This window comes from Antechinus flavipes, chromosome X (assembly GCF_016432865.1).
Source record: "Antechinus flavipes isolate AdamAnt ecotype Samford, QLD, Australia chromosome X, AdamAnt_v2, whole genome shotgun sequence".
In the NCBI taxonomy this organism is placed as follows: domain Eukaryota; kingdom Metazoa; phylum Chordata; class Mammalia; order Dasyuromorphia; family Dasyuridae; genus Antechinus; species Antechinus flavipes.
Window position 1 is genome coordinate 75,411,834 of NC_067404.1, and position 25,978 is coordinate 75,437,811.

At 45.6% G+C, this 25,978-nt stretch overlaps 1 protein-coding gene across 1 annotated transcript; it reads right to left on the reverse strand.

The window, feature by feature from the left end:
• Positions 1 to 343: 343 nt before the first annotated feature.
• XKRX (XK related X-linked) lies at positions 344 to 25,978 on the reverse strand. Its single transcript, XM_051968360.1, has 5 exons — positions 25,806 to 25,978; positions 23,719 to 23,772; positions 11,196 to 12,268; positions 8,422 to 8,690; positions 344 to 1,789 (listed from the first exon to the last, which is right to left on the reverse strand). Exons 3-5 carry the CDS (start codon positions 11,744 to 11,746, stop codon positions 1,044 to 1,046), a joined length of 1,566 nt encoding a protein of 521 aa, XP_051824320.1. The 5' UTR covers positions 11,747 to 12,268; positions 23,719 to 23,772; positions 25,806 to 25,978; the 3' UTR covers positions 344 to 1,043.

Consider the following 25,978-nt stretch of genomic DNA (forward strand, 5'->3'; position numbering starts at 1 on the left):
CCTCGGAGGCCTTTAAACCAAGACTAGATAAGTGTGCTGTAGCGATAGGTTCTTTGAAAGCATGGGGTGGACTGAATGATCCTAAGCTCCTTCAAACTTGGAATTCTGTACTTCTGGGATGAGGTTCACCTTCTTTTCTGGACATTTGGATGAGATTTGACAACTGAGATGGACTTGATTAATATCTACCCTCCTTAGAGTGGCAATTCTTTCCCCTCCCCAACCACCAGAAAGAGGCTGTCCCAAACATAAGCCCCTATCCTGGAAATCAAATAGTTAAGGGACAGTATCTAAAATAAGGTAAAGGTGGGGGGGGTGTAATAAAAACACTTTTAGTCACAAGTTGGCATTTTTGAAATAATTTGTAATCAAACACTAAGAGAACAGCTGGGTCGTGAGAGAGGGATTAATGATGATGAGGTGCCCAAATGGTAGAGTGTGTGGGGGGGAATAAGGAAACCTGAGAAAATCATTTTCTCCACTCCTATGCCCCTGATGGCCCATATATGAAAGCCCGATGAAGGGTATGGTGAAGCTTAAGTCTGAAGGGCCACAGGTCAAACTAGGGGACGGGGACACATGACTCCCCTGGACTACTAAGAAAAAAATCTGATGGTCTGGATCCCTTCTCCTGAAGCTTGTGAGCTCTAGATTCCTTATAGGTTTTTGCTAATGATGGGCCCTCACTGGTCACCAAAACACAGCCTAGAAGCTCAGCTCTGGAAGTGTAGCTATCCCATCTGTGCTGGGAGCTTCCAGATGGCTCCCAGTAGCATGTATGTGGGTGTGGGGATATGTAGGGGCATGTGTGTGAATGAGAGCCCAGTATGGTCCTTCTTCTGTGGTCTGGACCCTGTGAATTGGGAGCTCCTCCCAGCTTGACTCCTCCCCAATTATCTCAGTCTTGCCAGCCATCTCAAAGTCACGTGACTGCTTTTCTATGTGCTCAGCCATCATCCTCATACTTTCAGTGATGCATCTCCTGTCAGCTATATTCCCCCCCACCTCCCGCCCCCTCAGAAAAAGACCCAATGGGGGAAACCTTAGACAACACCTCGATTCAACTGTGTTTCAGGGGCGGACTCTACATTCTCTGAGCTGACCCGAGAAGACCAGGGGCAGCAGACACAGTGCAGGTAATCGGCTATGTTGTGGGAAAAAAGTGAGCGCAGGGGGTGCAGGTACTGATAGAAGAGGAGCATGAAGGTAATAGAGATCAAGTAGGTCACAATGAGCTGAACGCAGATGAAGGTGTGGCAGTAATTCATCAAGACCTTGGCCCCCAGAAAGCGGAATACTAGCACCATGGCGATGTTCTCCAGCAGCCTCAGTGTGTAGTGCAAAGCCATGTGGCTCCAGTTCTGAGTCTTTTCTACCAGATCCCGGTCTGCCAACCTTAACTGCATGGCTGGCCAGCAGGAGAAGTTGATGGCTGAGTAGAGCACGGTGATGGAGACGAGCACCACCAAGGTGCCCACACGGCTAAAGTTCTTCTCGATATTGTTGGGCATCTGAGCACCGCTCTTCCAGAATCTGACCCATGGCTCCAAGAGAATGATCACAAAATTAATCAGAAAGAAAGGCAATGCTTTCAGTCTCAAAGTGGCCGCGAAAAGTACCAGAATTATCAGGCGGGAGGTGATCTCCAGGCTGCGCCAGATGGTGACACAAATGATCTCCGGGGCATGAAAAGGGACCTTGTAGTCATCATACTTGATCTGGATGGCCAGCATGTTGCAGAGGGTAGCTCCATAGGTGACAGAGATCAGGGCAAAAGCTATCAACAACACTGCAAGGAAGAAATATGAGATGGGGAGAGGTGGGTTAGACCATGTGTAACAGGGAACATGGGGATGATTATAGATGTGGACTTAAGGAACCTCACATGTGCTACTTAATAGCTGTATAATTTTAGGTAAATCAGTTCCCCTCTCTGGGCCCCAGTTTTCTTCTCTGTAAAATGAAGGGATTGGATAAGATAACCTCTGAAGTCTTTTCCAAGAGACTTCATCCTAGATCTCACGATCTTATACTCAATTCTTAGGACTCAGTGGTCCAAAAACTTGTTTGTGGATTCAACTTGGGGTCACTATGACCTGGGTCCAGGGACAGGATAGGAAGAGCTATTTGTTCTCCCTTCTTGCCATAACATTTCCCTGGTGAAGTCCAGACAGGGATACAAGGAAACTAGTATTTTTCTGGACCTCAAAGAGCTCTTTTTGAAGAATTAATTGTCCAATTGATTTGCCAATAAATAAAAATAGAAAAAAAGGGATGAGGAGAACTTATATTCAATTCCTAAGACTCAGTGGCCCAAAAACTTGAGTGAGGCTCAAATATTCCAGTTAAGAGTGACTGTAAAGGGGTAGCTAGCGGTGGATAGAGTACCACCCTGAAGTCAGGAGGACCTGAGTTCCAATCTGATCTCAGACACTTAACATTTCCTGGCTGTGTGACCCTGGGCAAGTTACTTAACCCCAATTGCCTCAGCAAAAAAAAAAAAAAAGTGACTGTAGAACATTTTGCCCTTGAAGCTCCCCAGTCCAAGTGCTGTGTTCCACTTGTTACCAGCTGCCTGCAGCTTGTGGATTCAACTAGGGGTCACTATGACCTGGGCCTAGGGACAGCATAGGGAGAACTATATGTTTTCCCTCCTTGGCATCTGAAAAATAACATTTCCCTGGTGAAGTCCAGCCAGAGATACGAGGAAACTAGCCCTTCACAAATCAAAGAGCTCTTCTCTAAGCAGTAATTGTCCAAATGATTTGCCAATAAATAAAAATAGAAAAAGGGATGAGGAGAATAGACTAGGTTATCAAGCAATTTAGATGATCAATATTCAAACTCAATAATTTAGTGTTGTATAAACATGTGAGTATAAATTACTTGGGAAAAAATCTATATTTCACAAAAACTGTTGGGAAAGCCAGAAAGCAGATGTTTTAGACCAATGTCCTACAGCTTGCCTCACAGAAAGCTCAAAATGGAGAGGCAATTTGAATAGATAAGGGCACATCATTAAAAACAATGGAAATGAATAAGTTCAGAGAGTAGAAAAAATTCTGAAGCTGACAAGAGATAGAGATGATCACAAAAATAAAATTATTTCAGTTAAATAAAATGGTCTCGAGAAAAATCAATGCAGTTATTTTTTTATTTTTTTAAAGTTAGTTAGGGTTTTCCTATCAACTGGGAAAAACAATGTTTGCATACCAAAGCTATCTCTGGTATCAAAGATAGAGAGAATTAACACAAATCTATAAGACCAACAGCCAGTTCCCATAAATTTTCAAATTTATCTAACCAAATAATTCTCAAAAGAATTGTAGACTATTAACAGTAATCCAAAAGGTCTCTCCAAATTGTTAATAATGGACAGAAATAGTAAATCAAAACTACTTCTCAGGCTTTATATCACACCCAACCGATTCATAAAGATGCTAAAGAACAGAAATGGTCAACGTGGGAAGGGCTGGAAAGACAAAAACAAAAATAAAAAAACAAACAGGCACCCTGATACACTGTTTATGGAGTAGTGAATTGATCCAATCGAGTTGGAAAGCAATTTGGAATTGTGCTAAAAAAAAAAAAAAAAAAAAAAGAAAAGATGTTTAAAAAAGCACATGGATTCAAAATATCCAAACATTTTGACCAAGAGATCACAGTGTTAGGTGTATTAGAGCAGCTTGGTGGGGCAGTGGAGAGAGCACAGGACTATGAGTCTAAAGTCTCAGGGTTCTAATCCTGCCTCATGCACTCATCTAGTAGATGAATGAACCTGTTCTCTCAGTGCCTCAGTTTTCTCATTTGTAAAATATAACTAATTATGTCTCCTATATAACAGAAGGATCAATTGTGAGGATCAAATGACTTAACATATTCAAAGTGTTTCATAAACCTTAAGGCACTACGTAAATGCAAACTATTATTACAAGTCCCAAGGAAGTCAATAAAAGAAAGATCCCCTACATATCAAACAATAAATGAAAACACTTTTTGTGATAGCAAAGACATGGGAACAGAGAAGTTGTCCAAGAGTTGGCGAATGGCCGAACAAATTGTGGTACACGCATGTAATTGGATATTATTAAGTCATATTAAATGATGAATCTGAAAAATTAAGAGAAACATGAGAAGACTCATATGAACTGATAAAGTGAGTAGAGCCAAGAAAATCACACTGAAGAATTGAGAAAATTCATTTTGATTTCTTTTTATAAAAGTGGGAAGCTGGAAGTGTGGGATCTCGCATATATCATCAGCTGTTATATCGCATATAGTATCTGACAAGATAGTTCTCTTGAACTGCCCCTTTTCCCCTCTTTCTTATTTTTTTTCTTCATTAATAAGAGTTAGCTAGAAGGGTAGGGAAGGGCAGGGTGATATTTCCAAATCTGATATTTGGAAATAAAGGCAACATAAAAACAAAAATACATCAATACAAATAGTTTTAAATAGTTTTTTAAAAAGATGGTGTCCTAAAACTAACACAAAGAAGGCAATTTATATAAGACAAGAGTAAATTAGGGGGCAGGAGGAAGGTGAAATGCACAGTGAAATGGGACTCTGAGCAGATATGGAAGAGACATTTATAGCTCAGCTGGGGGAAAAATGGAAAACCAAGCCATATCGGGAGGAGAAGTTAAGATGATACCTTTGTGATTTGTACACAAGCAAAACCTGAGTCTTGTGTCTCAAGTCAGAGAATCTGTGTTCTAAGCTCTGTCACTGAGTATGACCCTGGACGAGTGACTTTAACCTCTGAGCCCTAATTTTGTCATTTGAAAAATCAGGGGGTCAGTCTAGACCAGAAGTATCAAACACACGGTGGCTGATTGTGGCCCCAGCCCATTGAAAATGAAGTTTCTATTTGATTTTAATGTATTGATATTTTAACACATTGATATATTAATAAAAATATATATAAGCATGTATGGTTTTCTAAGTCAAATCCTCAAAGCCAATCCTCCCGAGCTTGAAATTTGTGATTCCATCACACTTGCTTACACTTATATAAGATTCTTATTTAACCTTAGGGAGACATATCACAAAGAGAATACAGTGGGGTAGCAGTAAGAGAAGTAAGAGAACTTAGATTCGAATCCCGATGTTGTTGCTTGCTACCTGGGTCACCTGAAGCAAGATATTTTCCCCTTCTGGTGCCTGGGTAACTGATCTCAAAAGGTCTCTTATTCTAAAATGTGTAGAAGAGCTCAGGGTTTTGAATGGAACAGTAGAAGCAATGTGAAGCTTGGAGTCGGGGTACCTGGGCTCAGTTCACCCGGCTGACCAAGCCGATTATCTCTGTTCAAAGGGGAGAACTGTCTAACAAGGACAGCTAACCAAAGTAGAATGGACTGTTCTGTGAGGTGGTGAAGATGCACAGCAGCACTCCTGGGATTCATGCAGGGGCTGGATGCCCGTTTCTCAAGGACTCTTGCTTGTGGTATAGGTTGGACTAACCGATGGAGCTCCAGGCTCCATTCCTACTTGAAGACTTTGCTGCTACTGCTGTAGTTGTCTATTGAATGGAATGGACATGAATGGAAATATTTCTAATGAAGCAGAAAAATGGGATCTATCTGAAGAGACCAAGGTAGATGTACAGAGAGCTCATCGGCCAAGCAACTTCAATATAGCAAAGTATAGAAAATGGATGGCCAAGTAACACATGATGAATATGAGCATTGCCCAATTTTGTAAAAGTGACATTAGGAAACTTGAAGCCCAAGTTGAACTGTGACAAGTGAGGAAAATCTAAAAACACCCTCAAACCAGTTGGGGTGTGTGTGTGTGCGTGTGTGCGTGTGTGTGCGTGTGTGTGTGTATGTGTGTGTTACAATAATAATAAATAATAACTAGCATTTATATAGCACTTTAATGTTTTTCAAAGTGCTTTAGGAATATCTCAATTGATCTTCAAAACAACCCTAAGAGGTAGGTGCTGTTATCACTATTTTACAGCAAATAGGAGGAAAGTGACTTGCCTCAGATCATCCAGCTAGGAAGTGAAGATGAACTCAGGTCTCCCTGAATCCAAGTCCAGTGCTCTATTTGGTCCCAGGAGCAAAGGAAGCAAGTTGAAAAGAGACAAATATGGGCTTGGAACTAGGAAAACACTTCCTAAAGATCACAGAGCTGTCTTGAAGGGGAGTGGGCTGCCTCAAGAGGTGATAAGCTCCCCCTTCCTCAAGGATTTTAGAAAACCACTTGTTGGGTATGTTACTGTGCTGATTCTTTTTCAGCTCCTTTCCAATTCTCCATGTTGTGATTCTCTCATCCTTTTGTGTTCTAGTGGCAAGCAACTAAAGCCAGAAATTTGAGATGGCTATTCCAGTCCCAGCTCTGTCACAAATGAGATATGTGACTCTGAGCAAGTTACTTCCCTGCTTGGGGCTTCTGTGGGGAGGAGGGTAGATTGAGATCTGAGAGAGTATTCCATTTTCAACATTTTGTGACTTGTTTCTAAGCTTAGAGAGAGAAAGCTAAGGAAGTGAATATCCAAGAGAAAATGAGGGGGGGGCAGAGATGAGCTGCAGAAGTACTTCTCTGCAAGTCCCACAGATGGCCTGAGGGGAGCCCATTGCTCAGGGCCAAGGGCACCTTGGATTGGTGCAGTAAGAGTCAGATCCAAGATGGCAGCAAGCACTGGGGAAAATCTGAGACTTGAGACCACCTGTTGGTCCCTGCAGGGATCCATGGGAAGAAGCTGCCTTTTCCCTGCACGATGGGCATCACGCTTGTTTGGGCTGGATTGGTGGGCAGGAAGAAGCAAAGGCAGCACTAATTGGCAACACAAATTAAGTAGGGTCTGGTTACCTGAAGAAGGCTGCCACTTGCTCCAAGGTGTAGACAGGCTGTGATCCATATCAATGTCAGGAGCACCCAGTGATGTGAAGGTGTGGACTTGTCATCAGGAAGCCCTGGCTTGGAATCCTGCCTCAAAAACTTACTAGCTGGGTGACAAAGGGTCTGAGCGAATCCCTTTGTCTCTCTGAGCCTCAGTTTCCTCATCTGTAAAAAGACAATGATCCTAACAGCAGCCACTTGTCACAGTGTTGGGAGGCTCAGGGAAGACAATGGATGCCTCTGTTGCAATATTAGTGGCTGACACTGGAAGTGAGAACTGGTTCTTGCCTCTTTTTTCACTCTAAGCAGCTTTAAAGAGCTTTAGGTAAGAGGGAAATGTGTCTTTCCTTGTGGTTCTAATTTAATCCACTGCCTTGACCAAGCATTTTCTGTAGGCCGGAGGCATTGGGCCCTTAGCATTCTTTGGAACTCCCCTCCTCTCCTTTGCACATAGATTTTCAGATATTTTAGCTTCCTGAAGAATCAAGGCCTTACAAGAAAATGGAAACTCTCTGCCTACTTCAAGGAGAGGAACCCACCCTCTCCCCTGGGTCATTAAGTATAGGAGGAAGTTTGTGAGAAAGTCTAGGAAGATGCTCTTTGGGATGCAGGATGCACAGAGGCCAACTCACGGGCTCTATACCAATTCAAGGAGTCAGATTTTCTTCCAGAAAGTCCCTGAAGGGCTTGGTTTAGGTGGCCTCCACCAGGACCTCCAAGGTTATATAGTCCACCTGTAATGGGCTGAGGCTGGAGTTGATGCACTGAGGTCCCAAGCACGTGAGGCTAAATAGTAATTGGACCATACTCTATTAATATATATGCTTGGAGAAAGAATGGCCCCGCCCACTCTTTGTGCAAGTCCTGATGTGTTGTATAGGAAATGACGTTTTTGGTGGGTGGAGGCAAGGGAGTGGAGAGGGAAGGGGAAAGAGAGACTGCTGGCTGGCATCTTGACACAGCTGCCCGCATTGCTATTGCGACGGCCCTTCAGCTCAGATCTCTCTCTGCTAGCTGGCTTCCTGTCGCAGCTGCCCATATTGCTATCGCAATCCTTCTTGCCCATATTGCTATTGCAATCCCCCCTCACCTCTACTGAGAATAAAGATTGACGATTTTTCCCTTAACCTGAATTCCTGACTCCGGCTGATTTTAAATATGCGGTCATCACATCCACCCCCTTCATTTCACAATAGGAACATGTTAACCTAGCGGCTAACAAGGCCAGACCAAGAACCCCAAACCAAGAACGAAGAGCAGAGCCTAGATTCAAATTCCACTCCTTTGATTCCAGATCATTGCTTTTTCCCCAAGCTATAGCCTGTAGTTGTCCTGAGGGCTAGCCTAACCTCGCACTGGACTTGACAGACGTTCATACTGTCATGCCTGTTACTAGAGGTTACTAGTCATCTTACGGTCCCCATTTTCCAGGTGGGAAAAAGAGTCAGTGACTGGTTAGGATACTGTTTTCTTGGCTTCTTATCCTAGGCCACCCCCTCCTTCCTCTCTCCCCCACTCCATTGGAGATCCAGCTTGCTGAGCCCATGAGTGAGTTCCCCCGTTCCCACTCACCTCTCCCTAAGGGTATCTCAGGGGAGATCAAGGAAACGTAGAGCTGGTAGGTCAGCTGGGGCACCGAGCCCAAGAAAGCCTGGATCTGGGTCATGCGTTTATAGGCGTTCCGGTGCATCGTCAGGGCTCGGACGGAGTGGCCCACCTCCCATTCAAGCAGCACTTCCTGGCCATTTTGAAACATCTTTTTTCGAGTAAGGCTGACATAGGGCTCCTCCTCCTCGGCCTTCTGCCATACTTCAAAATACTTAATCAAAGCCTCCAGACATCTGCAGGAACAAAGTATGATGGGAACAGAACCAAAGCTGTCTTTGAGTATGGGGACTGAAAGTTGGGGAGGCCCGTTCCCAATGCCATGTTGTTGCTTGCCCCTTCCTTTCTCCATTTAGCTCGCTTCTCTTCAGACTTATAGGGCTAGCAGAGCTTCTGCAGTAACCACAGATTTTTGGAGCCAGAAGGAAATTTACCCCAACTGTGCCCTTAACTCTCTCCCTGCCCAGTGATCTCTTAGCCTCTGCTTGGAAGCCCAGGTGATCCCTTCTGCTTTGAGACCGCTCTCATTGTCAGGAAGTTTTTCCTGATGTCAGAGAAAATCCTACAGAATGTCCTTGCTTCTATAAAGCCCCTCTGACCCCCGCTTCCCCCCCACAGAAACCAATGTTCAATGACTCTTAATTCATTACCTTTACGTTGGCCCTCGGGGCTCTCCACAATTTGGCCTCAGCCAACATTTCGCTGTCATCTCCCACAAATGCTCTATGTTATGGCCCAAATAACCCTCCCACTTCTGAATCTTTACTCACTCATCCTGCTTCTTTCCCCTGGCACACCTTTTCTCATCCCCTCCCCCACCTCAATTTTGTAATTTGGGGTCCACGGGCCTCGAGGTTCCTTGGAGAGATGTTGAGAGCTCTGTGAATTTGGATGGGAAATACGACATCTTAATTTCTACTAACATCTAACTGAGACTTCCCATGACTTCAGGATGCTACCAAGGAATCCCTAGACTTTGCCTGACAGCCTGCTCTACCCCAGGGGCCTAAGCCGGCATAGGTGAAGAAGCTGGGCTGCCTTGTTTTAAGGGTATCCTCCCAAAAGGGGCTTTGAGGGGATGATGGTGGAGCCTCTTATGGAGCTTCTGCTTCTCTGCTTCCTTCCTTAGCATCCTTTAGTCTTGCATTAGAAACTATCTGTTTCCCAGCCTGGAGCTAAGCTCTGTGAGGGCAGCAGCTTATTCTTTGTACCCCCACAGTGCCTAGCCCACAGTTGGCTCTCCAATGGAGTTGTCTTCAAAAATACTTCCCTGGGGACTCTAGGGATTTGCCAGCTGTCACAAAGAGGTTTCTCTGAGACCGAGCCATCTTTCCTGCATGACAGCACCACGTCTCCTTCTGACCCATATTCCTTATCTCTTTTCAGCTCTGTGTCGGGCATTTGGGCCACGCCTGTTGGCAGGAGTCCAAAGTCCATTCATTCCTCTCAATCCCGGGCATTTACTTTGTCTCTCTCATCTTGATGCCTTCAACAATGAGCTTGGGGGGGGGTATTCTGGCCTGGTAAGGGCAAGGGTACTGAGGTACAGGGGCAGAGTTCAAATCAGATCTCGACTGCTTCTTATTGCTTATGTGAGCTGGGCAAAGTCACACCCTCCTTCCTTTCTCCACAGCTGGACTAGGGTTCGGAGCCTCCTCCCGGCTTTAAATCTTGCAGCTACGTGTCTGTCTGAATAAGTGCTTTCTTAATATCACGAAATCATTCTGCTATGATGTGCACTGGGAGGCGGGGGAGATAGCTACTGGTCTGTCAGTTCTAACCGGTAGGAAGGGGTCCTTAGGGGACTGCTGAGCCAAAATCCGAGGGCCGGGGTGGGGACAAACCCGCCACAAAAGAGCACCGTGGTGCTCACTGATGGCCATCTGGCTTTATACAAAGTGGCCCAGCTGGGAGCTGAGAGTGGAAGCAGGTAGGGCGGGAGCCGAGGGAATGATCATCAATTGAATGGGAATTCTAGATATCGAAGCAGAAAAGCTATCAGGCCTTGGAGGCCCGGAGCCAAAGACAACATGCGGAAGCGGGTGCACGTATGTGTTTGAGGAAGGGACAATAGTCTCTGTATTGGCTTTTGCATTCACACGGCCATATGGCAGCCACCATCCAGTGATGATAAAATAATCCCAAACCCAGCAGGGTAAAGGGGTGGCACGGTAGCACTTGTTTTTTACAGCTCATCCTGGTGACATTTCAGTGGCATAGAAGATCTGGGAGGGTAGCCACTGGCTCAGGCCCTGAGCACAGGATGCCCAGACTTTAGAAAAGCCAGAGCCATTGAAGTGAAGGTCCCCACTGAATTTCTACAGCATGGTGCCTGGTGCCAGGAAGGCCTTGGTTTGAGGCTGGCCTCAGATATTTCCTAGATGTGCGACTCTGGTACAATAATTTCCCTTCCTGCAGCTTCCATTTCCTCATTCTGAAAACAGGAATCCTCACAGCACCACCCCACTGGATCACTATATAAAGCATTCTGCAGATGCCAGCTATTATTATTATGGGGGGAGGGAGAGGGAAAATGGTGCCAGTCTATAACAAACAATATTTCTTCTCAGCACCGGTGTGTCAGAGTAGTCTGGTACCTACTGAGATGCACACAAGACAGGCGCTGCGCTATTTGAGGAAGATGCCAAGATGAAAACAAAAGGGGCCCTCCCCGCCCTCCAGGAGTTTCCAGTCTATCGAAAGGTCACCAGGATGGGTCAGTTGGGCCTACAGGTACTCACCTGATGAGCGGTCCCATGAGGATGAGATGCATAAACAGCAAGAGAGGTTTATCTTTGGCCAGATCCCTGTGGACGAAAATGAGGGTCAACTGGTCCATGATGGAGGCGACCAGGAAGAAGATAATGGTGTAAGTCATCCAGTAAAAATCATTGTTCTTTTGATAGACTCTGGCCATGTACAGGGCGGATGCCGCCTCGCCGCAGTATAGGAATGTGGAGAAGAGGATGCTAAATGGAAATCTGCAGGGAGATTTGGGCCCTCGGCAAATGGCTTCTTGTACGGGCTGGGGGCGGGCAGGCACTTCAATGTGGCTCTCCTGGACCCTGGTGATCCCACCTCTACTCATTGTCTTCATGTGATTCCTTGAGAACTTCGTATTTCCAAGTGTTTGCCATGATTGACAAGAGTGGTAGAAGTCCCTGGACCTTGAGGGGGAATCTAGAACACTAATGAGCTGGAAGAGGGACCTCCTGTCCCTCTGAAGTGAGTTGGCCCTGATGACTTTGGGGAAGAAGGGAGTGGGGATATTGTCTTGACGTGGGTCTGCCATGGTGGCGGTCACCGCAGTGACCACTGCTGTGTGGGCTGTCCAGAGAACCAATGGTGATCCGAGTCTGGATCCCCAGAGGGCTGGAGAAAAATCTGCTACTGCTACTAGGGAGCTCTCTTCTTCTTGGCCTGTGTAGAATTACCAGCTTTCTCTTACAGGTGGTCCACGGAGAGCCACGAGGGCCCCAGGGTGATTCAAGTTCAAGGCCTTTGCCTTCACCAGTCGTGGCCCTCCAGAAGAGTTTGAGCAGGCACTAGGGGCAGGAGCGGATGACCGGGCCGATGGGGCTTTGACCCGAGAGGGACAGACAGATGCCCGAGTGTCCTGGGCCTTGCTAGACTCTACTCATCACCTGTGCTGCTGGCTTGCTCCACGGGAAATCGGGACCGCTTGCTGCCTCTCTGGCTTCCCCTGTCCCGCGACAAACCTTAGAATTCCAGGGATGCTGAAGAGAGGAGCTTCCAGATCTTGAGCCCTGGGGTGCGGCAGGTAAACAGGAATGATGGTCCCAGGAGCAGCTTTCTGCGGACAGAGAGATAGAAAGATCTGAGTGAGATAGAGGACAGAGACAGAGAGATAGACAGAGAGGTGGAGGTGGGTTTGGGTAGGGCAAGGAAAAACAGAGAAGACAGACATGGATAGGAGCAGAATATAAGGGAGGAAGGGAGAGAGGGAGGAAGGGAAGGACAAAGGGAGAAAGAGACACAGAGAGACAGAAACAGAAGGGAAGAAGGGAGGAAAAGAGGAAGACGGACACACACATGAACACACACACACACACACACACACACACACACACACACACACACGCCATGGGGAAGGAGCAATAAAAAGACCAGAGTGCCTCTAGCCTGTACTGGAGAGAAACTTTGCTTCCAAGAGACAAAGTGTGGGTAGAAGCAAATCACCACCTCCTCGGCCGTGTCTCAGTTGTGCCCTGCCTGTTGCTCCTGTAGGCTCAAGGGAGCCTGTCCTCTGGCACAGGTGTTGGGTGGCTGGCCCCAGCAGTGGCAGGAAGGTGCCACTGGCGGTGGGGGTGCTGGGGAAGGAGGACAGGAGAGAAATAGGTGGGATAAGTCAGGGACAAATCAAAGTGGCCTGCCTGCCGGTTACAGGGGAGGAAGGCACGGAGACAGGGGGATGCTCCAAAGCAAAAGAGGAAGGAGAGGCCAGTGGGTGGCTTCTGCCACTCCCCCGAAGCGTCTGTGCCCACAGTGGCCCTGGCACCCCAGCCTCAGAGGAGGCATCGCTCTAGACGGGCTGACTCGCTGCTGAAGGCAGAGCGTCCTCCAGCCTCCCTGGCTTCCCACGCATGGGCTTACACCCTAGGGACTCACTTACTCACCCTATGGGGCTTAAGCAGGTGGCTCCGCCTTAGCTGGGGTAGAAGCTCCCTAGGTCCTACTGCCCATCAGATTTTCAGCTCTACAGCTTCCACCTGGCTGCCAAAGTGATTTTCCTAAAGCCTCTAAAGTTCTGTCCATATCACTCCCCTGCTCAGCAAACTCCAGTGGCTCCCTATTTCCATCTGGATCAAATACAAAGTTCTCATTCCTAGCTTTCCTGTCTTTCACCGTAATTCCCTCTCCACACTCTACAACTTATGTCTGAGGCCTCATGTTGTTCCTCTCCCAAGTATTCTTTTCTCACCGCTGGGCTGCCGTGCTCAGAACACTCTTTCTCACAGCCAAAAAGCTCCCGGCTTCCTGATCACTGAGAAGGGTCAGCACTTGCCTAATCCCACCTTCTCAAGGAACCCTTTCCTAGTTTCTTCCTCTTGGACTTTGCCTTCTCCTTCCATTATATATTTCTTGCACATACCTAGTTCTTTACAAATGTGGGCTCCTTGAGGAGCATCCCTGGCACTTAGCACAGTGGCTGGTACACAGTAGGTGCTTTAAAGAAAATGCTATGTGGGAAAGTGCTGGAAGCAGATTGCAAGTTTGCCTTTTCTCCAAAAGGAGACTTGGCTGGAGAAGTGATGATAAAACCACAGATTTAGAAGTAGAGAGAAGCTTCAAGTCCTTTCAATTGCACCTGCTTTACCCATGAGGAAACAGTCCTAGTTTCCCCTTTCCCATTGTCTACTTCTGTCTAGCCTTAGGATTCCCCAACACTTCCGTTCCCTAGTCCTTTGGGTCTCATTTCCCGGTTCTCAGGCCTTGACAGAGTTGGCGGGAGGTTGCCCTGGCTTCTGCTTGGCACTCTTTCTTTCTTCAGATGGAACGGGCCAGTAGGGCTGGAAATGTTGAGCTGCTGGGGCCTTGGAAAGGTCATTAGGATCTGCTCTGAACGTGTCAGCTGCCAGGCCCTCCCCAGCCCCTAGTAGCAGGCTGTTGGCTTCTGACTGGGCAAGTTTCTCTCCCTGGAGCCAGTCGGTACCAACTTGGGGAAACAAAAAATGGCTGAGCTGGGTGGCCCTTAGACAACTTGCACCTTCAACCAGATCCCCAGATCCAACCTGGGTCCTTCAAGTGGGCTCTAAGCCTCTCTGTTCTTCCCAGATCCCCTCAGCAACAAAGGAGCCTGGGGGAGGAGAGGAGGCAAAATTGCCACAAGCCCCTTTACGTAGTTCCCATTGCCAGTCCCTACACTAGTCCACAGCGCCTTCATAGCCAATCCCTGAAACCCTTCCATGCTCCATGCCTTCTACCTGAATCCCGTTTCTCTGGCCCCAAACTCCCCCATTTTCCCCGGTGCCAGGCCAGAGGCCCACGGCATCTCGAGCCGCCTCATCTATCCCATACCCACCTGAATGAGAATTACTCCACCAACACTACCCTCCGGGGCCCCTGCCCCCAGCAGGACAGCTGAGGCTGGAGCCACGGTACAGCATCAAGTTATGGCTAGTGGTCGGTATTCTCGTTGGGCCTGGGAACCGCCACCTAGGACAAGCTCCGCCTGCTCCTGGTGCCTAGACCGGTACCATCCACCAGCACAGAAAGCCCAAAGTAAATATTTGCTACTGCTATTGGCAGCTGACCCAGAAGCCCCAAGGTAGAAATGAATGTCACTTCAAGTCACCAGCCCTTGCTGGCTCAGCCTCGTCACCCGTGGGAGGGAGGTTACAAATCCTTGACGCCCCGTGTCCTAGACATGCCAAGAGAAGGAAGAGGCACACCCACGGATTGCCAGCTCACTCAGTGGGAGAGCTAGGAATAGAAGGCAGCGTCAGGAGACCTTTTCCTGAGTTGTTTTTTTCTCTCTCTCCCAGAAGCCCCTTAGCCTTTGCTCCTGGAAACCCACAGATGGCCAGAGCACATCCGAGGGCACGCGGGCACTTGAATGGCCAGTTTTGCTCTGTAGTGGGCTAAGAAGGGAGAAGGGTGGAGGTAGGCAGCCAAGGAGACTGTGGTGGAGTGGAAGGAACATTCCAGAGGACCTGTCCACTCCGATCCATCCTCTGCCACTTAAAAACTGTACAACCTACAGCAAGCCCCTTCTTCTCGCCAGACTTCAGTTTGTATCTGTCAAAGGAGATGTCTGAATCCGAAGCCTGTAAGGTCCCTTCCGGGTCAGGATCGATAAGTATTCCAGTACAGGTAAAGGGTGAGGGGGTCCTGGGAAAGAAGCCAGCTGACCACAAAGAGGCAGAGTGATCAGCAGTCCCGGAATGCCCCGGGGTCAGGTGGAAATTGGGCAAGAATCCCAGCCAGTCACCAGCCTGAGACTGTGGGGGAGTAACTCAATGCCTACAACAGGTAGCCAAATGTGCCAGGAGACTCCAAGCACCCTGAAATGGGCAAAGGCCATTTCATCCCACTGCCTAACACGTCGCAGGTGCTGAGAAACCGATTCTGACCTGACTAGCAACTCCTTCCTGAAAAATCTACTGTTGCTCCCTATTGTTGTTACAAGATTAACCAAAGAGTCCATGAAATGCTCTCCAATTTTTTCAAAAACTCGATGATGCTGTGATTTCAGGTTCACTACAATCTGCCTCCCATCTACTTTTCTCCTCTTATTTCCTATTACTCAGCCTCATGGCGTTCTTGTTCTAGGGCAGACTCACTCCGGCTTGGGAAGCCTTGCAGGCAGGCTGGTCCCCACACCTGGGAAGCTCTGGCTCCTCGATGCCACTTCTTAGCACACACATCTCCAAGCCCCACTCAGCTACCATCTGCTACGTGTGTGGGATGTTACTCTCTCTTTCTCCTGACCTCCTCCTGGAAGATGTTGCTCAGCTACTAACTTCCGCAGAAAACTTTCCCTGATTCCCCCAAAAGTTTCTTCACTTCATTTGGGTAATATGGACTCCTTGGGCAGGCAGGGAAGCCTAATGAGCTTTGCTCAGAATAAGGCAATGCTAGATTTCAATTAGAAATTAGTGATAAGAAAGTTGTAATTTTTTTTCTATCAGAGTTCATAGATCCTAAAATCTATCTAAGATTACTAAGAATATTTATACTTCTGGTTTACCCTATCCATATATATGGGGGTGTACACAATACATATATGTGTAGATATGTAGACACGTGTGTTTATGTACATGTGGATATTAATAGACGTGTCATATAATTTATGGTGTGCATGCATATATCCATATATGCATATATGTTTATACACATATATATGCTTATGTACACCTATCTATATCTCTATATCTCCAGTCCAGAATCTAGCCTGAGTTGCATTGGGAGTGTGACTTACATACAGTAGGAATAGCCTAAGGAAACAGGCTTAGCAAATGTTTAGTTCAGAAGTCTAAGTGGGTTTGTGTGTCTATGTACACCGTTAGGGTTCTACTGTTATGTTCTCTCTGCATCCTAGCCTTTAAGCAACATATTTTCCATTACATTTCCACGTGAGCCTCCTGCTCCAATCACGGCAATCTCCTCACCGTGTCCTTCAGAGGTCAGGTACATTCCTACCATCAGGCCTTTGCTGTTCCCTCCCCCTGGAATGCCTCCCTCTCCCTTGCCCCCTGTAAATCTTCTTCAGTCTTCAAAACTCTGTTCAACTGACTGTTTCCATTTTCTCCCATCACCCCAGCTCACAATGACCTCTGCATCCTCTAAACTCTTACAGCACACACAGGGCATACCGTTCTCTGGTCGCTTCTCCTATCTTGTCTGTTTGGTCCAGTCACATGCCATCAGTTGGACAGTTTTAATGTGGGGACTCATCTGAAACTTCCACCTTTAGAGATTCCTGAAGAGGCACTGGCTAACATGGCAATTACCACAGCTGATGTCAGTGGCAAGAAGTTTTCCTGACTTCAAGACCAGATCTCTAGCCAGTATCCACTGTAATGGACTAAGGAGGGAGTTAAGTTTAGTGGGTCTTATCTCGGAAACCATGAAATAGGTCCCCAGTCCCTCGGGCGTACCTTCTTCGGAGGGTTTCTGGGAAGACCTCGGCAAAGATCTCCCAGGACAAGGCTGGAATGACTAGAGCCCAATCCCATTTATACATCAAGACACCAAAAGGTTTAATCTCAGTGTATAGGATCTGTCCAGGCTCATATTTGGTCCTTCCATGACATTCTCTCTCCATCTCCCCTTTCCCATCCCCTTCTCCTTTTACCTATAATCTTTCCCAATATCAGGGGCTTTTCCAAAGAGTCCCATATGGCCAAAGTATTTGAGCTTCAGCTTTAGCATTTCACCTTCCAGTAAACAGCCTGAACTTGCCACAGCTTTCCTTCCAAGGAGCAAGCACCTTTTAATTTTGTGGTTATAGTCACTGTCTGCAGTGATCTTTGAGCTCAAGAATATGAGATCTGACCTTGCTTCCATTTCTTTTCCCTCTACTTGCCAGGAAGTAATAGGGCCAGTTGCCAAAATCTTGAGGTTTTTTTTATGTTAAGCTTCAAACCAGCTTTTATACATTCTTCTTCCACCCTCATCAAGAGGCTTCTTAATTCTTCCTTACTTTCTGCCATCAGAGTGGTCTCTCTGCCTATCTGAGATGGTTGATATTTTTCCTGGCAACCTTAATTCTAACTTTTGACTCATCAAAACAGTATGTGCTTAGTATTTGCACCTGTAGGCTGACTGACATCTTCCTATCACAAAAATGAGAGATAATTCATATAATGATTCCAAGTTTACAAAGTACTTTCCATCATCTCATAACTGTCCTGGTCTCAGAGTCGTCTTATCATGCCCCTTTTCACAGATGAGGAAACTGAGGCTCAGGTAGATCAGGTGGCTTGCTGAGGGTCCTACAGGTACTCCTGGCAGAGGGTGCACCAAGGTACCTATTACAGCCACCGCCTTATTGAGGTAACTTAGGCAAAAGCAGCCTTCCTGGCATCCTCTTTTCTGCTCAGGGTCTACTTTCACAACATCATGGATTTTAAATGAGGAGGTCCTAGAAAATCACTATTCTAACTGGAAAGTTTCATGATTGAGTGATTTCCCCGGGGTTCCCTTAGACGACACCGTTTGTATTTGATTGCTCTCTGGCCGCACTTGGAGTCCCAAAATGGCCCAAATGAGACAGAGAAGCAACGAAGCCCCGATTCCATCGTACACCATTCTATGAGTCAGCATATGTGTCTTAAATGCCTACTGTGTGCTAGGACGTGGCTACTTCTGTTAGTACAAGTTGACACAGACAGAAGCCTACTCAGGTTGCACCGTAACCTGTTTTCTGATCCCCCATCAGACTTCGGCCCCAACATAAGTGTTCCTGGCCAGTAGACAGAAGGCGAGGACGTGGAAAAAACCCCACTGCCTTGTGCTGCCATAATGTAAATGAGCCGGTTAACCCGGTTCCTCAGGGAAGTTAGCCTCATTCCCATCATGTGGCATATGGCAAAGCCCTTTCCTAGAGGGAGAGAGCTGAGACAAGGATCTGAACAGTTCCCAGCATTCTTACGCCACTGCTTTTTAGATGGCTCAGAGAAGATTCAGAAGACCTTCCATTTCCCTCTTTAATAAACTGGCTGCCTGCCCTCAGGCAAGCCCCTTTCCTTGGCTGGACCTCCGTTTCCTCCCCTGTACAATGAGGGAATTCATTGGGCCACATAATTCCTGAGATCTTTTCCAATATTCCAAAGTGCTAATGGGAAATTGAGGTAAGAGAACTGGGTAGGTGACATTAGGAAACCAAGTCATGAAAACATAGGTTTAAAAGGCTCTGAGTTCAAATGCTGACTCTAGCCTTGACTACACATAATCTGAAGGTGGGCAGAAACCAGCCAATGGACCAGGTGGAACGTAGGCATCCTGAGTAATTATCCCAAGCATGGTTAAGCCCCATTCTTGATTCTACTTGTCCTTTTTCCCCCCTCAATGCTGGGGCCCAGATCAGATATTCCCTGAGGATCTTCGCCTGGTCCCAAGCTTTCTTGGAGCACGAACAGGAGAAGATCCCTTCCTGTGGCTCTCTACCACCTCCTGGTAATTATGGAAGCATTTCCAAAACTTTTAAATAATAGACTATTCAAAAATTCCCATCTCCAAAAACCCAAAACAAACCCGGACACCAGAAACTTCCAAAGGAAGTCCCAAAGATGCATCATGCTCTTTGATGGCCTCTCCCTCATTTTCACTTTTATCTTCTCCCCCCTCTCCCCACTCAACATCCCAATCTCCTTGATCTTTAAACAAAGCTATCTTAGATTCCCAGGTTTAATTTTTCATGGTAGATAAGTGAGCCTTCTCTCCCTTTCAGGCAGAGAAATACTGAGACTGGAGAGTGAGGAGGAAAGGAAAATAGTGACAGACCATTGGGCAGTCCACCCCCTCTTACTTTCCCTGAGAGATAGTGTCTGACTGGGTCACCTAACCTTGTGTGGTGGAATTACTATTACCCAAAATTCCCATCGGGGAGGGAATAGCCCTTTATTTCTTTACCATAGGGAAGTCTCAGCATCCTCTCCCAGTTTCTGAAAAGTGTTCAGCTCTCTACAACCAAGTATCTACAGTCTCATCGCCTCCTCTAAGATATGCCTCCAGGAGATCCTTATGGTTTAAAGTGGCTATTCCATGGAAGCAGAGCCTTTCCGAGAAGAAAGCCATTGATCTTAGACACAGGGACGGACTGTCCAGCTAAGTGAGGGTCAAGCTGGCTGAGTATGGAGAGACTCGTCACAAACTGACGGCAGGAAAATGGATGGTAGGAGCGATATGCAGCTGGGGAGAGGCGAGAAATGAGGAACGATAGAACAAGGAGGAGGGAGACTCTGAAGCAGAGGACTGTGTAGTTAAAATGACTAACTGCTGGGATGAAATTGGAGGAGGAAAATAAAGTCAAAATAAGAGTAAATGGCCTGAGAAAGTATTGAAAGGTGGAGGGATTAGGGGGCTCAAAGAAATTGCTTTAGGTGCTGTGAGGCAAAGGGAGAGAGAGATAGAATGACAGAAGATCATAGTCAGATAGAAGAATGTCCGAGTTTCAAATTAAGGTCATGGAACACTTGTGGATAACGTCGAGATCCAGCGTGTGACCGTCCATCCCTTTGGGTGGCTGCAGTCGAATGAGGTCGTAGCATTGGAGGCACTGGGGGGAGTGGTTAAAGAGTTAGAAGGAATAGAAACATGAATAGCATAAGAGTAGGAGCTGGGGAGGAAAGGAGGAGAATGAGTTGGTAGCTGAATTCCTTGAGAAGAGAGCGAGAAAGACCTGGGGGGCCACATGCACTAGCCATCATGATTTGGACCGGACAGATAACTTTGACTGTGTGAACCTCAAAGGATGAAAGGTTGCAGAGTAAGAGACCTAAAGGAAGAATGCAGAGGGGATTGGGGGAAAGTCTGTATTCTTCTCAAGGAATCAGTATGACAGGAATGTGGGAGAATTCTGGAGGGGCTTCCTGGGATGCCATGTCACCAGTGAGGTCTAAGAGATAGAGTATGGGGAAAAAGAGGTAAAAAAAGGAGTAAAGGGAAGCTTGTTCACTGCGAAACATGAATTTCAGAGGGCACTGCGGAAAGGGTGACTGTGGCTACAATGGGACAAGTACTGAAAAGGATGAGGATAAAAGAATGGAAGGTGGGAATTGAAAATTATTTTCATCTATGTGGCCAGTGATTTATTAATACTTCAGGGAAAGGGAGAGAATCAGGAAAAGCTCAAGGAGTAATAGTGGGTGGCAGATGACTAAGACAGCTCAATCTCCAGAGGGGCATTTCAGAGCACATCGGACAGACTGGGCCTGGGTCTGAGGTCAACATCAAGCTGTTCATGTACCTGTTACTTCTTCTAGATGGCTGGGGGATGGCGAGGAGGAGCTGAGCTGCTGGTGGCTATGTAAGGTGAGATGATGGTAGTAGCATGGGGATGCAGGAAGCCAGGGAGAGGAAAAATGTAAAACAATATTACTTCCATCTTTTGTTTCCCTCTACCACAAACCCCGAACCGCAGCTAAATTTGAAACCCAGCCATGGAATTAAATTCAAATTCAAAAACACAAATTTCATCTTGCATGAATGTGCATTTCATTTAAAATGAAAAGCAATGTGGCTTAATAGAAAGAATATGAGGATGGGAGCCCAAACATGTAAGTTTTATTCCCATTTCTGCCAGAGGCTAACTATGGGACCTTGGACAAGTAATTTCTCCTCTTTGTGCCTTACTTTCTCCCTCAATAATATGGAGATGAGGGGTAGAGGGGTATAGAAGAGTAGCGGATAATCTCAGAGCCAGGATGATTTGAGATGACAAGATGACCACTGACTCAAACTGGTTTAAACTCAAGCCCTATAAAACAGTATGTTGCCAAACAGTGACTAAACTGCTTTAATAAGAGCAAGTTTCCACACCTCAAATTCTCTTTGCTGATGAAATCACAGACCCAGATCCCCAAAAAGAAGTAAAAATCAGAGGAGAGAGAGATAAAGTGGAAACCCAAAATACTATAGGATGGATTAAACAAAACTAAAAGCTGGCTCTGAAAAAAAAAAACCCTACCAAAATATATAAGCTTTTTGCCAAATCGATTAAAAGAAAGAAGGAACCTCAAATTAACAAAATTGAGAAATAATGATTAAATAATCATTAAGAAATCATGACTAAAAGAAAGAAGGAACCTCAAATTAACAAAATTAAGAAATAAAAAGAATTATCCAAATTTATTCTACAATTATATGCCAACAAAACTGAGAATTGAAAAATAATAAATTATCTGCCCCCTCAAAATCCCCAATGAGCAGAATACCAAATAGTGATCTTAACCCAATTTTAGAAAAGAAAACTGAACGAGCTACAAAAGAACTACCAAACAAACAAAAATGGATTTTCAGTATAATTCTGTCAAACTTGTACATAATTTATACCTATAATCAAATCATTCTCAAAAGTTGAAAAAGGAAAAAAAAAACCCAGTCTGCCTAACTTCTTTCATAACTACCCCAAATGCTCATAGGGACTATTTGTGTCTGACCTGTGGCAAAGCATTCCAAGCTCATATTGGTCTGATCAGCCACAGTCAGACAGTTTGTAATTGAACTCTAACAGAGTGATGTCATTTTGGTTCTCTCTGAGTACCAAGGACAACAATCAACCAACCAGAGCGTAGATGCTTAAACCAAGGAAGGAGAAAGCAAAAACATAGGATTATACACCAATACCATTAATGAAAATCAATTTGACATCTAAAGCAAATCCTGGCAAATTTAATCCCCCCAATCATTCACTATGATGAAGTTAAAAAAAGAGTAAACATCATCAAATGTATTAACAACAAAAGCAATCCCAAATCACACAATTCTCTCAGCTGATGCAAAAAGACCTTTGACAAAGTATGACATTCTTGCTTTAAGAAAGCATCCAAAGCATAAGCATAATGGCATATTTTTTTTCAATATGATACAAGTTTCCATATAAAACCAAATGCCAACATCACATACAAGGGAGGTATACCATAAGCGTTCCCACTAAACACAAGAGTAATACAGTATGGGTGGAGTTGGGAATGGGTCCAACCATTCTAGAAGGCAATTTGGAATTACTCTAAGAAATTAACTATGACGTTCAATCCCTTTGGTCCAGAGAGCCCTCTAGTAGGCACTACACTCCAAAGAGGTCAATGACAAAAAAAGAAAGGTTCCATATTGTAAGGGTTAAAAAGCTTCTACAAGCAAGGAATGCGACTCAAGGCATGTGGGAGGACCTGAGGGATGAGAGGTATCTCTTCTCGGGCCAATCCCATTATGCCTGGTTCCTAGAGGCCCTACCCCTTTCCCGAGATCCTCAGGGGGATATAAATATATGCTATCTAAGGCTAAAGTTCTCATTCGCTTCACTCCTAACTCCTGGTGGTCTGTCTCTGTGGGATCTGGTTTGGTGCCCGAAGATGGATAAGTGCGCCCTAACCATGCCATAGACGGACGGGCATTAAGAGTAGCTCAAAGGGGAGCTACAAGGTTAGAGTTAGCGTTAAGAGATGCTACACATATAAACCAACACATTTATAGCAGCACTTTCTAAAATAGTAGAGAACTAGAAACAAAGTAGGTGCCCATTGATTGAGGACTGGCTAAGCAAGCTGTAGTAAACAATCGGAATGAAATATGATTGTGCTGGAAGAAACAATGAATAGAATGCAATGAATACAGAATGAAGGAGGCAGAACCAGGAAACAGACACATGCAATACCTACAAGAATGTAAATGGAAAGAACAACAACAAAACTATGTTGTTGTTCAGTCGTGTCCCGCTCTCCATGACCCCATTTGGGGTTTTCTTGGCAGAAATACAGGACTGCTTTGCCATTTCCTTCTCCAGATCATTTTATAAAGGAAGAAACTGAGGCAAGCAGGGTTAGGTGACTTGCTCAGGGTGACCCAATTAGTAAGCATCTGAGGCCGGATTTGAACTCAGGTCCTCCTGAATCCAAGCCCAGTACTCTATTCACTAGACCACCTAGCTGCCCAACAATACTATACAGACTGTGTAATTATGATGACTTTTGACCTCAAAGATCACAGTGGAGATGGCCTTTCTCTCTCACTTCTTTGCAGAGGTGGGGGATCATGGGTGTGGTCACCAAATATAGCATCAGATTGGTTTGCTTTGCTGACCTTGGATTTTTTTCTTCTTTTTTCTTCTTTATAATAAAGATGGGCGTGATCACTCTAAAGGGCAGAAACACAGATCTGTAAGGGTAGTAAAAACAAAAGCTAATAATACTTTAAAAATTTTTTTAATGAGAAAAATTATAGCTTTGAAATCAGGGGACTTGAATATGAATCTGCTACTTATTCTTGGACAAGTCATTTCCCCTGTATGGGCCTCCATTTTCTTTTCTGGAAAGCAAGAGCATTGGCCTCTAAGGTCCCTTCCAGCATTGAATCCGCAATCCTACTTGTGACAGTAATTTCGAAGTGGTGGCGTACTGGATGTTGTTATTTGTTATTATAGGATCACAGTTCAGGAAGGAACCATGAGATGATCTCTTGTGTATCCCTTTAACTTCAGTACTAGATAGCTCCTACCAGAGCCCTCCTTGGTCGCTCATTCCAATACTCAATGAATTACTTCTTTCTAAAACTAACAGTATAGAAAGTCTTTGATTTTGAGTCAGGGGACTGGGTTCAAATCTCTGCTCTGCCCTTTAACGTATGTATGAATGACTTTGAGGAAGGCATTTCCCTACTTGAGACTTCAGTTTCTCCATCTGGAAAAGGAGAGAATTGGACTCAATGCTTTCTAGTGTGCTTTTTAGTCTTGATAGGCTATGGTTCTATCACCTCTGACTTCTCTGGTAGATTTGAAAGCGTCACAATTTTCAACTGCTTCAAAAAGTGTAGCTTGGTGGCTCAATAGACAGGGCTTTGAGCTTAAAGTCGGGAAGACCTTACTTCAAACCTTGTCTCGGATGTCTAACTAGCTGTAACCCTGGGCAAGACTTCTACCTTCTCTCGGTCTGCACAAATTGGAATAAATAATAGAACTCCCGGGTTTGTTCAGAGGATCAAATGTGATCACATATCTCAAAGACTTTGTCAACCTGAAAGCATTCTATAATTCTAATGAATTATTAAGTTAGTTTTCCACATAGAACCCTTGGACTAGAACAATTGTTCTAAGTAAGTTTTCTTGCATACTGTCCCACCAGCTATTAACTATTTCAATCTTGTCCTAGCCCCTTTTGGACAGTTGCCATACCACCTTCACAGCTCCACTGTGCAAAGTCTGACAGCTTATGCTAGTATCACAACTGAAATTTCAATGGCACTTTAAGGGTTAGAAGGCCCTTAGTATACATTCTTCATCCCATTTGTTCCTTACAAAAACATGTGAGGTAGCTGCCATTAATATCCTCATTTTACAGGTAGGAAACTGAGGCTGAGGGAAATTAAGTGATGTGCCCAAGGTCACATAGGTAGTAAAAACCAGGGTGGAATCCAGACTCCTAGCCATTATATCCCACTGCCCTGGTGGCTTCTTCACCAATTCTGTCTCTGCTAGCTCTCCATCAAACTCACCATGCTAACCCTTCTGAGAAACCTTTCCCATTTGTCTCAGATAAACCCCACTCTTCACCAGTTTGATGCTCCCCAATTTTATCCTAACTGATAGCAAGCTTAATTCATACTAGCATGTTGTGACCTGCCATGCCTTTTGCCTAACCCCTCATCTCCACTGCTGTCCATCCTGACCTAATTCCAGATCCCTCTTTGTCTTTTCCAATCAAACCTGTTCCTCCCCTCGTCTCAGAACAAGCTGAGAACCCACAAGAAGGCTCATTTCAGAGGCACACACGCCATGTTTGACAGAATGAAACCCCCATGGAGAAGTGGGCAGAAATCTTGCCTGGCCGAGTGTTGACAGGCCAGTAACTACTTCCTCCCAGGCAGTGCTCAGGGTGTTAGCTTAAACTGATTTCCTTCAGTTAGTGGGTTTGGGGAGAAGAGGTAACCTTGAGAGCCTTAAGCCAAAGAGCTCCACTCGGGAGTTCACCTAGGAATGCCTTCTGCTGCCTCTCAATTACAGAAAAGATTTTAGCCACACTGGCTGTCCATAGCCCGTCCCAAGAATGAGTCTTGGACTAGGCTCCTAGAGAACACCGGCTTCATGAAGAATGAGACTAGATCAGTTTGGCCAGAGCCTCAGGAGGGAGGCCCTTGAACAATAGAGGTCCAGATTAAAGTTTTTCTATACTTACTATTAGTGGGATCTGGAGTGAAATGAATATCTTGTTTTACATCTCAGCGTCGTGAAATAAGTTAGGGTCTTTAGGAATCAGGTGGATTGATTCCCTAGTCAGATCCAGGGCTACATTCAATATTCCTGCCCTGTCCATTTATGCACTGGCCTGGAGAGCCATCTGGGAACTAC